Source organism: Nicotiana tabacum, chromosome 5, assembly GCF_000715075.1.
Source record: "Nicotiana tabacum cultivar K326 chromosome 5, ASM71507v2, whole genome shotgun sequence".
Taxonomy (NCBI): Eukaryota; Viridiplantae; Streptophyta; class Magnoliopsida; order Solanales; family Solanaceae; genus Nicotiana; species Nicotiana tabacum.
This window is the reverse complement of record NC_134084.1, coordinates 130416339-130432680: the sequence shown is the minus strand read 5'-3', so window position 1 is coordinate 130432680 and position 16342 is coordinate 130416339. Positions and strand designations below refer to the sequence as shown.

At 34.9% G+C, this 16342-nt stretch overlaps 2 protein-coding genes across 5 annotated transcripts; both read left to right on the top strand.

Annotated features, from left to right (window-relative positions):
- Window positions 1-4323: 4323 nt before the first annotated feature.
- LOC107779686 (protein REVEILLE 8) lies at window positions 4324-11155 on the top strand. Of its 4 annotated transcripts, none has more exons than XR_001646662.2 (10): window positions 4324-4583; window positions 5321-5378; window positions 5976-6099; window positions 6194-6349; window positions 6456-6572; window positions 7823-7932; window positions 8404-8446; window positions 8573-8632; window positions 10521-10636; window positions 10718-11155. XR_001646662.2 is itself a non-coding variant. In XM_016600156.2 (9 exons), exons 1-8 carry the CDS (start codon window positions 4435-4437, stop codon window positions 10620-10622), a joined length of 876 nt encoding a protein of 291 aa, XP_016455642.1. In that variant the 5' UTR covers window positions 4324-4434; the 3' UTR covers window positions 10623-10636; window positions 10718-11155. The 4 variants fall into 4 exon arrangements, 1 of the variants encoding a protein (XP_016455642.1); XR_012709767.1 differs by lacking the exon at window positions 8404-8446 and adding an exon at window positions 8114-8179; XR_012709768.1 differs by lacking the exons at window positions 10521-10636; window positions 10718-11155 and adding an exon at window positions 8114-8179.
- A 1228-nt stretch (window positions 11156-12383) lies between these two features.
- On the top strand, window positions 12384-15125 carry LOC107779688 (large ribosomal subunit protein uL4z). The gene is made up of 2 exons (XM_016600159.2): window positions 12384-13557; window positions 14677-15125. Exons 1-2 carry the CDS (start codon window positions 12454-12456, stop codon window positions 14788-14790), a joined length of 1218 nt encoding a protein of 405 aa, XP_016455645.1. The 5' UTR covers window positions 12384-12453; the 3' UTR covers window positions 14791-15125.
- The last annotated feature ends 1217 nt before the right edge of the window (window positions 15126-16342 follow it).

Below are 16342 nucleotides of genomic sequence, written 5' to 3'. Positions count from 1 at the left end.
ATCTAATACAAAATTAATTATAAGAGAACTCAATACATTTGGAAATGATAATCAAATAACTTATGTATTAATATTTTAAACTTATGATTAATATCTGAATCGAGTGCAGTTAGTTTGAATTTGAATGCATAGCATAATTTTTTGAAAATGTGGTCCTGTTTAGAAAATAAAATGATAAGAATTATTTGAGTTTGAGATGATTTTTTTTTAAAAAAAAATATTATTTAAAGAATTAAAATGATAGTAAAAATATTATTACAATATTTAGAAATAATGTGTTCATAAAATTAAGAATTTTTTTCTATGATTAAATAAATTTTTAAAAATACAAAATAAATTTCTAATATTGGTAATCTTAATAATCAAAATTAAATTTTATCTTATAGCTAAAAAAGAAAGAAAATTTAACTACATCTAATAAAAAACTTTAACTACATCTAATACAAAATTAATTATAAGAGAACTCAATACATTTGGAACATGATAATCAAATAACTTATGTATTAATATTTTAGACTAATTAAAAGTTACAATTTAAAACAAAATATGATATAATTTTGGTTATAGGTAAAATATTAATATAAAACTAATTAATATTTATAGTAGGAAAGAGAATGTATACTAAAAAGAATATAGAGGTAGTGTGAGGATACTTATACTTTAAATTAATTTTAACATAGATAAAATAAAATAATTAATTATATTTAAAAATATTACTGACAAATTTAAATGATTAAAATATTATGAATAAGAGGATAAAGACATAAAAATATATCAAATTTCGAGAATAAAACATTTAGTTTTATCACATACTATTAAAAGGATAATAAGCAAGACATTAATTTAATTATAAGCTAACAAAAAATTATATGATGGTATAATAATGTGAAATATTAAATAATACAATAACTATAATAGAAGAACAAAAAAAAAGAATTTACGTAAAAAATGATGTGATGAATAAGACATATTTGACTTCCTGATAAAAATAAAGTGATCGTAAGAATTTTGTTAAAATAATATGATATAATGTGCTCGAACAAGACAGATCAAAATATGACATGTTTAGAATTTTTTAATATCGACAACGAAACGAAATGCAAGTACTAAAATCAAGGGGTTAGGTTGCTACAAATATATGTTAAAAAGATTGGTTGTCTACTACGAGATTTGATCAATAATTTCATATCATCTTCTTAATTAAATTCTCATGTTATATAATTTTTATCTGAGAGATATATATTTTAAGGTTATTTGTACATGATTCAAATAACATACATCGCAATTTGAAATGATTTGTCCGCGCATCGCGCTGATACTAATACTAGTTTTACTCTTAATGAGAAACTTTTATAACCAAACAAATGTTATGACTTCACAAAGCTTTACCCCTTAAGCTTTTAAAACCACATGTTTTAAATGTTTTTTTTTTTTAAAACTCTGTGCCGAGTTAAACTATATCTCATGTAAATTGAAACGGAAGATTCAAGTGGATGTCCGAATTGCTTCTTCCAAATGAATTACATGACTCTCCCTAACTGCATTTAGATAAAAAGAATATTAGCTTTTAGAGGGTGGATTCTTTATCTAAGTTTATTTAGAGTCGCTATTGTTATCATAGTTAGTAAGGTAAGAATTTCTTGAAAAAACCATCGAATTGAGAGGACGATCCTCCTGGTAAACTGATTGTATCCCACACTGACACATATGTTTGATTAGCCACCATCATTTGACTTAAAAAGTCGACATCTTGGTAAGAAGAAACACAATGGACAAATATTTGGTGAGTGAAATATGATTTAGAAACACATTTGACTTCGGCTACAAAATTTGATGTGAGTCATCTACTCCAATCTTTGGAATAAACACCTTGATGATCCGTGCTTGTGGGCTAGACAAATTATCCGATGAACTAGTAAAAGTGGACAATCTGACAAGTTCAAAATTAACAAGCAAGCCTACATATCTTGTCATCCAAAAGAAGAGGCTAAAATTAGAGAATCACATACTGTCGATTTAAGCTGGAATTACACTGGATTTATTGTTGTTGTTATTGTTGTATTGTTGATTTAAGCTAGCTTTGCTGAGGTCATATTGAGGCATATTAGAACACCACCGGTGACCCCAATAATGAAATCAGAAATTTCACTAAAGAGTATCAAAATATAAAGAAGTAAATATTCAAAGAAATTAAGAGGATATATAAATCGAAATTTTAACAGATCAAGCTAAATCCAAAATTCGAAATATTACAATACAACTCTTGGAATTCTAGGAGTCTATCAGGATTGCTTAAAAGCTACTCTAACAAAACACCAACTTGGAGGCTACTCTACCCTAACCCTAGGTCACTCCTATAACAAGGGTTACATGATCCAACAACAACAACAACAACGACCCAGTATAATCCCACAAATGGGGTCTGGGGAGAGTAATATGTACGCAGACCTTACCCCTACCCCAAAGGGTAGAGAGGCTGTTTCCAGGACGTGATCCCTTAAAAAATATTTCAAAAATTGAGATCGTCTCGAAAATCTCATAAACTCTTTGGAATATTTACTAAGAGATCAAAATATGGCCTGATACTTCTTGACAATCAAATAGTTCAAGAAGATGGAGATCAAATACATTCCCAGCATCATCTTACATTCGAGAAATACGCTGCTTCAAGCTTGAATCACGGAAATAATCAGGAAAGAAAAATCAAGGGAAAAACAAAATTATACTCACAATTGATTAGTAAAAATATATTTCTCTTATTTTGTGATTGCAGTTATTTTTCGTATGTCGAAAATTCATTAAAAATAATATATGTTTTTGCATGTGGTTGGCAGGCAAGAAGGGATAAGCAACAAAGGAGGAGGGAAAATTTTATTGTGTCTCATACAATTCACACTAGTTATATGAGACAACTTTCTTGTCTTATAGTTTTGTGGACCTAGATTTCTGTGGACCCACAAGTGTAAGATTGAGGTCCACAAATTTGTAAGACAAAAAGGAGTCTCATACAAACTATTGTAAGTTGTACGAAACACAAAATAAAACTTTCTCAGACAACAAAACAATGTTTGGCCATGTTGAGAATTGAATGGATGATCTGTTGACAAGTGTCGCCAAAAAGCATTTCATTGTTTACCACACAAGTAGTGGCAGGTATTGATTCAAATCTAACAAATGACACATCAGAGGGCATTAAGAAAAACACAATCTTTATCTGCAACTGCAAGTAGGAAATGACACCCCATTTTGAAAGCATAAAGGCTACCTTAAAACTAGTGGACACCAAACGACACTTACGTAGCGTCACGGAAAATTAATTGTGGGTCCCATCTTACTTTCATTGCTCCCGATTCCTCGCCAAAATTTTGAATTAATCGCTGCTTACGTTTCTCTGTCTCTGGGTAACACTCGTCTATAAAATGAAACTCATTTACAAAATTCACAAAAAATATTTTTATATTTAAAATAATTTAATATTAAACTTTAATTTTTATTATTAATGAAGTTATTTATAAAACAAAAATTATTTATAAATAATTTTAGACTATAAATTTTAAAAAATATTATTTTGAAACATCTTGTTCACTATTCTTTATCGGTATTTGTTTTTTTATCTTTACTGTTTTTGCTGTCAAAATTTTTTTTCTTCGATATTTCAACATATATTGTGTACTTTTATATTTTTAATCCTATTTTGAAAATGCTTTTCTCGAGTGGAAGGTCTCTCTACCTCACACAAGGTAGATGCAAGATTTCGTATATACTACTATTCTTAAACTTCACTTATGAAATCACACTGAATATATTATTGTTATTGTGTACAATGATCAATCAAATTTCCTAGGAGAAAGAAATATCTTGTAATTATGGTACCAAACAAATAAGACTACTAAATTAAGCTTGAAAAGGTGTCAAAAATAAAGAGTGCCTTTTTGAAGTCTATTTCAAAGTCTAAAAGACCCACCAACATCCGATTGATAGTTTGTTCGGCCTAGTTTAAAAAATCAGCTTATTGTTTTTTAAAAAAAAAATACTTTTAATGAGAAGCAGTTAGTGTTTGGCTAATTAATTTAAAAAGTACTCCTGAACAACAATTAATGTTTGGCTTCTACATTTATTTTTCATAAAAGTACTTTAAAAAAAAGTGTTTTCAGAGAGAAACTACATTTTTATACTTCTCCAAAATTGCATCTACTCAAAAGAACTTTTTTTCTCTAAAAGCCTGGCCAAATACTTCAACTTTGAAAAAAATATTTTTTGCCAAACAGGCTATAAATCGGCAAATACAAATAGTCTTGGATCTAGCGATTAATTGATCGGCTTCAATTGATTTGGCCAGGAGACAGTAGTCCCCACTCCCCGCCCAAAAATTACCCACCCACTCTGTACTCTCTATATTTCCTCCACAAAAACTCTTTTGAATCGTTTGAAACCATGAACTCAAGCTCTCCTTCCATGGCTAACAACAACTCAACACCTACCGACTCTTCTGGCAAAAAGGTTCGGAAACCTTACACCATAACTAAGTCTAGAGAAAGCTGGACTGAAGAAGAACACGACAAGTTCCTTGAAGCTCTTCAACTGTTATGTCTCTTCTCCCTTTTTTAGTTGTTTTAATTGTGAAGAAATGTGTGTTTGTACATATAATTGAGATATTTGTTGGTTTCTGAATTATATATACAGTATGTGGGATTACACTTAGTATGTTGTTGTTGTTGGTTTCTGAATTGTATTTACAGTATGTGGGATTACACTTAGTATGTTGGTTTCTGAATTATATATACAGTATGTGGGATTACACTTAGTATGTTGTTGTTGTTGGTTTCTGAATTGTATTTACGGTGGAACAATTTTGTAATGGAATATTAGTTGATGCAGTGGTACTCTGCATCTAATAGTAATTCATAATTTTGGATCAGTCTCTATGTTGGCAGTATCAGAGGTTTGTGCTCAATTGAAGAATTTGCTGGGTAGATGTTTGGATGTTATTCCGGTGTTACAAAAAGCTTGAGTTGTTAGAAAGAGCACATTTTTATTTTATTTAATTTTGTTCTCAACATGAGGCAAGTATTTTTTCATCTTTTTTCTTTTCTTTTCTGCTATACGGGAAGAAACTAGAAAGCTGTATAATTGGCCTGTTCTAGTATTGATTTTGAATTTTATTTTGAAAGTTCCATTTTTGTAGTACTAATTTGGATATTTTATGGTCAGTTAGCTCCTTTGTGTTGCCTTTGTGACATGTGTGTACTGAATCTTAAAGCTGCATTAGAATTTTTTTTTTCTGAAGCTTTGGTGTTTCTTCTTCATTTGGGTTATTCAGGTTTGACCGTGATTGGAAGAAAATTGAGGATTTTGTAGGCTCAAAGACAGTAATTCAGGTGCTCACTTCGATTTCATCTTTCTGATGAAGTTCACAGAGAGAAATAGTTAGTTTTATTCTGTTTGTATTTTGTTTGTTCTGCTGAGACATCATGGTGGAGTATGCTGTATTTCTCCAATTAATTATTTGTAGTAATTTTCTGTGATTGACTTATTCCTAATCATGTACACGCCGGACGAGTACCAATTCTCTTTGGATCTGCTATCATGAAAATGCTAGTCAGGCTTTTGAATATACTTAATGTGTATTGTATGATGCCTGGTGCATTTGCAACCTTTCGCTTTTGGAGTTAATTCTTGGTGTATGACATGCGTTCGCAGGTACCTGGTGTAAAATGTAGGGCTGGCTTAATTTAATCCTGTTTAGATCCTCTATTCCATGGGAATTTATTTGAGCATGTGCTAATGTGCGAAATTTAAGTACTATTTTTTTAGGCCCTTTCTTTTGTTCGATTTAGAGAATTTTTCACAAATCTTTTTTTTTTTTGATAAGGTAAAGTTTTATTAGTAAAGTTACCAACAACTGCCAGAAAAAGATAACTTTTTATGAATTGCTTTCATCTATACAAGACATTTGCCTAATTTCTTGGTTGCAGATTCGCAGTCATGCTCAAAAGTACTTCTTGAAGGTCCAGAAGAATGGTACAACAGCACACGTGCCACCACCTCGGCCCAAGCGTAAAGCAGCTCATCCTTATCCCCAGAAGGCACCAAAAAATGGTTGGTTTGCACTTACAAAGTTGTCTTACGGCTCATTTGGTATATCTCTGTCTCATATAGTCTCTTGCTTTTTTCTTTGAACTACTTTGAGTAGTTTTAGTACCATTGCAAGCCTCTATGGGTTACCCTTCTTCAATGAATTCCCTTCCACCTGGATATCCATCATGGGATGACACTTCCGTACTCTTAAATTCTCCATCTGGCGGAACAATGCCATCACAAGATGAATACCATTTTCAAAGAATTCAGGGTGTGTAATTGTCTGTAAACATGGTATTTTTTTTCTGCATACATTATAAATCTTCTTCCTGATTGAATTTTCTGCACTTATTTCAATGTACACATTACTGATTCAGCTGATATTGGATCAAAGGGAGCTACATTGATTAGTAACAGCGGCATTAGAAGTTCCAGCAGAACGGCGCCGAGTTCTGAACTACCAGAGCAGAGCAAACTAGGTTCTGTTCCTCATGGTAAGGTTCTCTAGAATATTATTTTGAACTTAGCCCTACAACTCATTGTTTGAGGGAAACACTGTATGGTTTCCATACATTTAGGCTCTTCCGTCATGTTAGGCTTCTCTATTCAATATCTGCAGTATATAGCCTTTTCTTTCTTAGCTTTTATTTGGTACCACACATCATTTCCCAGTAGTATGCACAGCTAATCTTGTCATGGCTTATTTTCTTGCTCATGCCTGAAACATTACTTGTCTTTGATGTGTCGCCAGCTCAACCCAGAAAAGAACAATTTTCCATCCACATGCCAAATCCTAGTTCCAAAGGAAACTTGCAACTTTGATCCCACCGCTTGGTGCAATTCCATAATTTTGGCCTCGGCTTGTCCAACTTTGGAAATAAACTTTTCATCATGCAAATTTCATACTTAAGGTGAAATAATAGAAGGGATGGTTTTCAAGAAAAGGAAAAGTTCCTTTAAGGTTGCTTGTACAAAGCTTGCCAAAGGGGGACAAACTTTCTAGGTTAAAATGGTATTTCTGTTTTCTTTTGTCAGTTCGCTTTTGGTATTGAGAAAAACATCACTAACTTTCTAAATTAAAAGATAACTTTAGACACTAAGAAACAAAGTTATGTAATTTATCTTATAAGAAATTAGGTAGTTTAGGGGTAGCTAGAAATATAAGTTAATGTGTCTTCTCTTGCTCATATAAATTTCTGAATGCCAAACATCAGGACAAAGTTCATTTTATCAGTATAATTTCCATGTTGATGTTTATTTGCTCTATATTAAGTTTTGAGTGCCAATGAAATGTCAAATTCAATATAACAGTAGAATTTCCAGTTTTGAGTGCCAATGATGAAAGAAATTGTATTTGAGAAGCTTTCATCATTTTCAGATCATGAAATCATTGTATCACTTTTATATTGCTTGATTATGTGAGAAATCAATGATTTTGAATGTCCCTGGAGTCTATTGGAAATGAATTCGTGTTATTTGATTTTTTTTCTACCATATTTATTGATTCCACCTACTTTGCAGAAAGGAAAAGGATGGGGTGGGGTTATGGAGATATTGCGCTAATGGTTTTTTTTTCTTCCTTATATATTTTATGTCTTTCTTTTCATTTCTCTCTTTTGCATCTTCATCATGGAGGGAACTTTTGTTTCTCTAGGTCGATAGCGGTCGTACTTCTTTTGGTTTTAAATGTTTCGTCTGGATCAAATGGAAGTGTATAAAGTGTGTATTGGTACTTCCATTACAGGCATACCAGACTTTGCAGAAGTCTATAGCTTTATTGGGAGTGTCTTTGACCCAGACACTAAAGGTCATGTACAGAAGCTGAAGGAGATGGACCCTATTAACTTTGAAACTGTGAGTTTTGGATGCATGGTAAATTATGCATTTTACATTTGCTTCTGCTTCCTGAGAACTCTTCAGCTTTCCTGCAGCTAACTGTAACTTACTGAGTCAGGTTTATTCAATGTTTATGCTAGGTGAAGTTTGTAATATTATTTTTTCTGTGTTAATTGATTCCATTTTCTGTATTCCCTAGTTATTATTGGGTGGAACTCTTTAATTTAACTCGCCTCCAAGCAATAGAGGGAACAAATGGCAAAGGGTAAGATCGTCACAGAATTTAGTTTGGATGAATTTCATTTTTTTTAATTGAAACCCTTTTCTAAAGGAGCTGAAAGAATCAAAGAAGTAGAAAAATGTTGATCTCTCTGAAGAATACATGTAAATTCTCGTTAGGGAAGTTTTTATGTCAATTATGTTCAGCCAGATATCCGTTTCAAAATCTAGAGGCATATGTCAAGACACTGCATTTATCTGCACTTGCAGGGATTTGAAAGTTTCAGCTGGGGAGTTTTAGATGGGGGTCAATGTAAATTTCATCTGGGTCTCCTTTCCCCTCCCACCTTCCCTATTTTAATTTCTTCTATCTTGCCTTGAAGAAATCTAAATTGGTGGATTTGCAAATCATGTTCATCTGTTTTCTCTGGACTTGCAGGTTTTGTTGTTGATGCGAAATCTTACAATGAACTTGTCGAGCCCTGACTTTGAGCCCATTGTGAGTGTGCTCCTTTCACTATACGCTGAATAGCTACTTTTTATGCTAGATTTCTTGTTTCCTCTAAAGGCAAGCTTTCCTCTAAAGGCAAGCTTTTACATGAAGACGAGACGCTTTATTCATTTTCATAAAGCGAAAATGAACAGGTCTACCTGTTCAACATTGAATTAAGTGTTTAATACTTTAATTTGTGATGGGAAAGGCAAGACGAGAATAGAGTATATCTCAACCAGTTGTCTTCCTTGGTCTTGCTTAGGTGTTAACCAGATTATTTGTCCAATAAGGCGGCTATCATGCCTCAGTTCACTTCCTGGTTTATAAGTCCCAAACCTAAATATATCATTCACTATTACATTATATTGATTTGCTTGCAGTCTTCTTAATGTTAGTAAAGCACTTGAAATTCATTGGGTCCTGGGCTGTTGAGGCCCTATATGCATTTCACAGCTTTATTAACTTAGGCAAAAGCATTGGTCTTATAAGGAAATTGCTGTCATTATCTGTCAGCTTGTATCCAATACTAAATTTATGCGTCAGCACCAGTTACCTTGGCTGTGAGAGAACTTTGAAATTTTCCCTTCACATGATTCTGCAGCAATCTTGCTTTGCACCATTGTCCATTAGTTTTCAACATTGAATTATTAGGCCGCCTCCTGTTAAATTTGAGAGGCTAAAGATTTTTATCTTCCCATAAACAAAGTTTGATTTGGATTCTGACTTTGTGCAAGTATCTTATTGCTGTTCTACAGCTATTAAGCTACTGAAAGAACTAGTGGAGGTAGTTCAAATGGATGGAAAGCTTTTGATAAATGAATCACAGCGTATTGCGTAGTACTTGTAAATTCTTTCTCTATAATCTCGTTTTGTAGCCAAACAATCCTATAGCAATATTGGGGTTGAGGGCCAGCTCACTTGGTGAACATGCTTACCTCCAAGATGTAGGTGGAGGCATCAAAGCTTAGAAGTACCATACACTCCCCCTTTTGCCCATTGCCTTCCTCCTCCCACTCTGTATCAATGAAAGAATATGCTTCATTTAAAAGAAATGTTGTACCATGGTGCATTTGGAATACTTCGAGAAATATATTTCATCTATTCCAGAAAATCTCCTATTGGATATATCCCTAAATCGGTTTCTTTTTCAACCATCAAGGAAATCATGATGCTTTTGATGATAGGTTCAGGGTACAGTAAGCTTAGTAAGAATTCTGCTTATCTTTTTAGACGTACCCCCAGAGAAACTATACTTGAACTCTTAGCATTTTTGGTTTATGTACCGATCCTCATTCAAATCGAAATTGAGGGCAAGTTCCATGCACCTCCACGTTTTGAAAATCAGCATGCTCTGTCCACACGCTTCAAAAGAGAAAAGGCTCAAAAGGATATTGTTTTCAACCTAATGTACAACAAGAGAGACAGGTGATGAAAGATCACCGTAGAAAGGTAATAACTAATGATGATTTCAGGGTGCCTCAGCCTGTTAATGTGACAGGCTCTGTCGACTCCTCCTTGGATATTCACCAGCCTTTTCTTTATGTTATTCAAGGAGAACAGTGGCCTTGAAATACGAGGTCCACTAGATTGTAAATGGTTCACAAATTTGTTGAATTTTGCATTCTAGTTAGTCCTAAGGGTATACCTCTTTTCATCTCCTCCATCGGCATCATTTGGCTGAAGTACCAGGAGCCGTAGATATTGTTCTGGTCCCTAACCTTTTTTCTAGAGGTTCCCTCACGGAAGTTATTTCAAGTTTGTGATTACATTAACATGAATGCCGGAGCATAGTCATGGACCTTTTTTCTGGATGAATTGTGCAGTTTACACCAATTTACATTCTCTACCTTTTAAGTCCTTCATAACGCGCCTTCTGTTGCCATTTTTTGTGCAGAAAAATGTATTGTCAACATATGATCTCAGTACAAAAGTCGCGGGCCTTCCTACAGGTGGTGCTGTCAAGAACCACAATGATTTATCATGTCAGACAATATGATAAAAACAGTTATTGTTAGTATCTTTTCCTACTTCACTTTCCAAAAATTTCTTTTTATTCCTATGTCATACTAAGAGTTAATCCTCTTTTATCAGTATATTCGTCGGTGAGACTTTCTCCAACAACGGTGAGTCTATGCGCTCTTGCTTTCTAAGAGCTTGAAAAAATGTTCATCACTGGAAAAGTCTCAAGAGTCGTGTCATGGATAACAGCGTTACAGCATCTTCCCCTGGTTTCTCCTTGATGCTCAGTGGTCAAGGAGAATGTTCCTTTTAGAAGTTGAGCTTCTCCTAGTGAGAAGCGTGCCCAAGCCTTGATATCATGTGTTTTTACCCCTAAAATGTATATTCCCTCAATTTTGTGCAGCTTAATATTTGGAGGTGGTGTAAAACTTGTAGCTTTTAGAGCAATAATAAGGAGGAAAAAGTTCTTGTACCGCATTGCCTGTTGAAGTATGGATTTAGGAAATACACTCGGGCCGTGCTTTAGTTGGCCTTGTTGCAGATTAAAGTTAAAGCAGCAGTTCGTCTTTCTATTTGTTGTAAATTTGTTGTGTTTAGTATTGATAGTCTGTTTTACACTGTCTCTTTCCTCTTGTGCTGAGGGTCTACCGAAAACAGCCTCTTTACTCCTCCGGAGTAGGGGTAAGATCTGCGTACACACTACTCTCCCCAAACCCCACTCGTGGGACCTCGCTGGACTGTTGTTGTTGTTGTAGTCTGTTTCAGCTGCTAATAATTCTTGATATACTTGCTTTGTGTCCATCAGATTCTCTTGTGGACGTTGTGCAACAATGATAATTTATGCGTTATATTTGCATAGTGAATATCTATCACTTGGTCGCGCGAAATCAATGACTATGTGAATTGGTTATGAATTAGTCAATTCCACAAGAGCACCATGAAATTGGCATAGAAAGCAATTAAAGATAGGGAATTAGGGTTTAAAATATGGGAAATAACAAAAACTTTGCTATGAACTGGCTAACCGTTGAAATGCCAATAATAAACACTAATCAAAGATAATCAATAAGGAAGGATCAAATTAAGTTCTTACTGTAATTCATAAACCCCTAGTACCTATATTAACTGAAAAAACAAATTAACATTCAATTACATAAGATAATCCAAGGAGTAACGGAAAAGAACTCATACAAGAATACTTAACTATGAGTAATCCAATGGAGGTCTAAGAAGAGAACTAAGATAATCTTAAATTCACAAGAGTTGGTCTTCAATCCAAAACCATGCGTCTGGTGTGAAAATAGGGCAAGCTATTTGGCTGGTAATAACATCCAGTAGTCTCATTCTCATATACAAATCAGACACTGATAATATATAAATATGTATATTATACATTAATATATCAAAAACATATATTTACTGGCTATTATTTTATAGAGCCGTTATATTGTGCTGTTTTCCCTAAACAAAATTGTACATTTGTGCATTTTCTATTCACGTCTAATGTTTACACTAAAAATATACTTTACCATGCTTAAGTAACAAATGAGATAAAACTACATATTAATTAACTATAATTACATTATAAAATAGCATGCTAAAAGACACATATCATGTTACACTTATATTACTGTTGTCTGTTGTAAATTGAATCTTTCCTACTACTCAATCCTTATACATGTGTGTATAGGTGAACAAGAAATAATGGGCTTAAGCCCAATAACGCTCTGTGTTCGGCTTGGAGGGCTGACTGGCCCATTTCCAACCCAGCTCCTTAAAACTTAGCTCCTTCTAAGCTTCACTCTGCTCTACTCCTTTCCAGAAACCCTAGCATCCTCTCCCCTTCCCCTCAACCCCCAAAATCACCAATGGCCACCGCAGCCGCCATTCCGACCACCACCGTTCAATCATTTGAAAATGACATGGCCACTGACGGCAGTGCCGTTCCTCTCCCCGCCGTGATGAAAGCTCCGATCCGTCCCGATGTGGTCACTTACGTCCACGCCAACATCTCCAAAAACTCCAGACAACCTTACGCCGTCTCCAAAAAAGCCGGTCACCAAACCTCCGCCGAGTCATGGGGTACCGGTCGGGCCGTTTCACGTATCCCACGTGTTTCCGGTGGTGGAACCCATCGTGCTGGTCAAGCTGCTTTCGGTAACATGTGCCGTGGCGGTCGAATGTTCGCCCCGACCAAAATCTGGCGCCGTTGGCACCGAAAGATCCCCGTTAACCAAAAGCGTTACGCTGTTGCTTCAGCTATTGCTGCGTCTGCAGTACCCTCGCTGGTCCTTGCGCGTGGCCATCGTATCGAGTCAGTTCCTGAGCTCCCTCTTGTTGTTTCAGATTCAGTTGAGAGCATTGAAAAAACTTCTAATGCTATCAAAGCTTTAAAGCAAATCGGCGCTTATCCTGATGCTGAAAAAGCTAAGGAAAGTCACGCTATTCGCCCCGGAAAGGGTAAAATGCGTAACCGTAGGTACGTTTCTCGTAAAGGACCACTCATTGTGTATGGTACTGAAGGGGCTAAGTTAGTAAAAGCATTTCGTAACATTCCTGGTGTTGAAATTTGCCATGTGGAACGATTGAATTTACTAAAGCTTGCTCCTGGAGGTCATTTAGGAAGGTTTGTTGTGTGGACTAAATCAGCCTATGAGAAATTGGATGAGATTTATGGTTCGTTTGACAAGCCATCTGAGAAGAAGAAGGGATACGTGTTGCCTAGGGCGAAAATGGCGAATGCCGATATTGCTAGGATTATTAATTCTGATGAGGTGCAGTCTGTTGTGAGGCCTATTAAGAAGGATGTGAAGAGGGCCACATTGAAGAAGAATCCATTGAAGAATCTGAATGTGTTGCTGAAGCTTAATCCGTATGCGAAAACTGCTAGGAGAATGTCCCTTTTGGCTGAGGCCCAAAGGGTGAAGGCTAAGAAGGAGAAACTTGACAAGAAGAGACATCAAGTTACTAAGGTATATTCTTCAAGATCTGTGTAGTTTTAATCTTTGATTTACCTGATAAATGTTTTCGTGATAGTAGAAGAAAATGATTGCTTTTAACTCATGATTAGCTAGTAAATAGTAAAGAAAGTCTAGTCATATACGAAGAAAGGTAAAAATGTGTCTGTATTTTGCCGCATGATGGGGTTTCATTTATTGGGATAGAGTCTGATATTTGTTATCTCCTTACTGCTTGCAATCTTAATTTTCTTAACCTAATGTGGTGTGCTGGAAATAATGATGCTTTTGACACCTGCTATAGTTGATGGTTGGTTTGACTGCTTCTATATAATCTACTTATGTTGAGTGTTTTGTTATGCCATTAAAATCCAATCCTTTTCCCTCCCTCAGATTTTATATCACAAATATAAACTAAATTGTGTCTGGTAACCACTAGTGAAGCAAATAACTTCAGGAAATGAGTTGCTCCCTCTGTTCCACTTTATGTGATCGGAGTACAAGAGTCAAGCTGAATAATTTTTGGTGTGAAATTCGGACGTAGAATTTCCAATTTTGAAATAAAATCTACATATTTAGAAACTACGTAAAAGATACGCTAAGTCGCAAATAGTTAGTGATTAAGTATATATAGAAAATATTTATGAAAAATGTGGTCAAGGAATCTTCTTTAGCTCTCCAATGGTAATTGTCACATAAAGTGAAACAGAGGGAGTGGTTGTGAATTACAGCGTGATGGGTCAGTTGGCAAGAAGTTCTTAAGTTGTGGTGATGAGAAATGGTGTCCTGATTAATATGATAGAGTAGGGATATGTTTTGGTCTTATCCTGAGATGTGAACCATGTCACTTGAGGACATTTGGCCCTATTGATGACTTGTGGATAACATTGTGTTTTTTTGATAAAAACAGGATTAGTGTTAGGAACTCTCACTTTAGTTATTTCACCGTAGGTGAAAATGTCTTCAATGATGGTAAAAAGATCCCGACTCTTTCATAATTTTTGTGTTCAGAAAACAAAAAAGATTAAGTGGACAAACTTGTATGCACTTATTTCTGATTATCTTATACTTGAGAATAGTTGTATACTTGAGAATAGCTGTACTGTATTACTAACTCTGCTTTATTTATCACAGGAGGAGGCATCTGCTATCAGGTCTGCAAGCACAGCTTGGTACAAGACCATGATTTCAGATTCCGACTACACAGAGTTTGATGTTTTCACAAAGTGGCTTGGAGTTTCTCAGTGAAGGGATCTTTTTTGTTTTCAACACAAGCTTCTGTTCTTTTTACATTTGTAACTTTGGTTGTTCAAGACAAGAAACGGTAAGTGGGAGGAAATTGCATGCTCAAGTTACCTTAGGTTACTCTGAGAAGCTTCTCAGTGCCCACAGTTGGTGTCAGTTTTCTTTTCAGTTGGAGAATTTTGCTGAGGCATGGTATTGAATATTTTATAGAATAGCTTGTTATTGATGATATTTCTACACTGCTTGTCTGATCAATCGGTATGGTTTGTTCGCCTTCTCATGCTGATGCTGCAGTTCACTTGAAGATGATAATAAGATGTTTGTTAGTATTTGGTTTTTGTTGGTTTTGTCTATCTAAAGCTAACAAACATGACGGCAAACATAACCTTTTCTCCAAAAAAAGGAAAGAAAACTTTGATGGGCAGATAGTAATCATGCTACAAGAAAAGTGGTTTTCACTGTTATGTGCCAGAACATAACCTTACTTTTTGTAGCCAAAAAAATATAAGAAAACATAAGGATGGCAGTCGTCTGGTCACAAATTGTAGGATATGGCTATTGTTATCCTGATTGGCCAGTGGTAGCAATGTTGCATTGTTGCAACTTTGATGCTATAATTGTTGAATACAAATGAAGAATATGCTCCTCCTGCTACATTAAATGTGTGTTTTGAATGTTCTTGGTTTCAAATCAATGTTGTCATAACCTCCTCTCTGCCTGGCATCATTCTGGTAACTAACTGTAGCAAAGGCTGTTATTATCCTTATTTTGGCCAGTGTTTAAGCAATGTTGCATTGTTGCAATTCTTGCAACTTTGTTGTTACAACTCTTGGAGATAAGTGTGGCAGAAGAATATATTCCTTGTGCTACATAAATGTGGCTCTCACTGTTCTTGTTTTTACGATCGAATCAAAATGTACTACCTCAATGAAATAAGCAAATTGGTTAAAGCAATCTTATAGTTGACGAATTTAACATCAAGAAGTAAATGTCATGTGATTTAAAATTTAACTATCACTTAAGACTAATATGTGAATTATTAGATAACTATCAGTTGACTGTTGACGGATCACCAGGACTTGTAACAAGGCAAGTTTTGCCAATCAATCAGAAATTTTAACTTTTGTTAGGATTTTGCTGCCAAGTTTTGCCGCAAAGCTATTTTTGCACAACTTTTAGAACGTGGTCAAAACATTAACATTGTCATTAAAAGATATTGCAAATCATGGGGCAAGTGCATAGATAGCATTCTTTTATCCTGAAATTTTAAATTTGAAATTTTTACTGCAGGACAATTCAGGATATTTTCGTCCCGAAAATTTAAACTGAAAAATTGAAATTCGTGACGTACTGGTTAATTCTTAAATAACGGCCTTTTAGAATGACTACCTGGTGTCATTTTTAGACAAATCACCCTATTATCCATGTCAATCTGGGTCAGGTGTGCCTAGAACCAAGCAGGCCAACCTAATCAAAGTGAGTCCAGTGGCACAAGTTAACCGGCCTGGTATTGCCCAGTCAATAAGGTAAGCGTTGGGCCTTCCATATCTTACAA

What these genes read in the sequence shown, in the direction of transcription:
- LOC107779686 (XM_016600156.2), top strand. Translation starts at nt 4,435, where the DNA reads ATGAACTCAAGCTCTCCTTCCATGGCTAACAACAACTCAACACCTACC. An exon ending in CCATTTTCAAAGAATTCAGG is followed by an intron (nt 6,350 to 6,455) that starts GTGTGTAATTGT and finishes TTACTGATTCAG; the next exon opens with CTGATATTGGATCAAAGGGA. An exon ending in GCCCTGACTTTGAGCCCATT is followed by an intron (nt 8,633 to 10,520) that starts GTGAGTGTGCTC and finishes TTTTTTGTGCAG; the next exon opens with AAAAATGTATTGTCAACATA.
- LOC107779688 (XM_016600159.2), top strand. Translation starts at nt 12,454, where the DNA reads ATGGCCACCGCAGCCGCCATTCCGACCACCACCGTTCAATCATTTGAA. An exon ending in AGAGACATCAAGTTACTAAG is followed by an intron (nt 13,558 to 14,676) that starts GTATATTCTTCA and finishes TATTTATCACAG; the next exon opens with GAGGAGGCATCTGCTATCAG.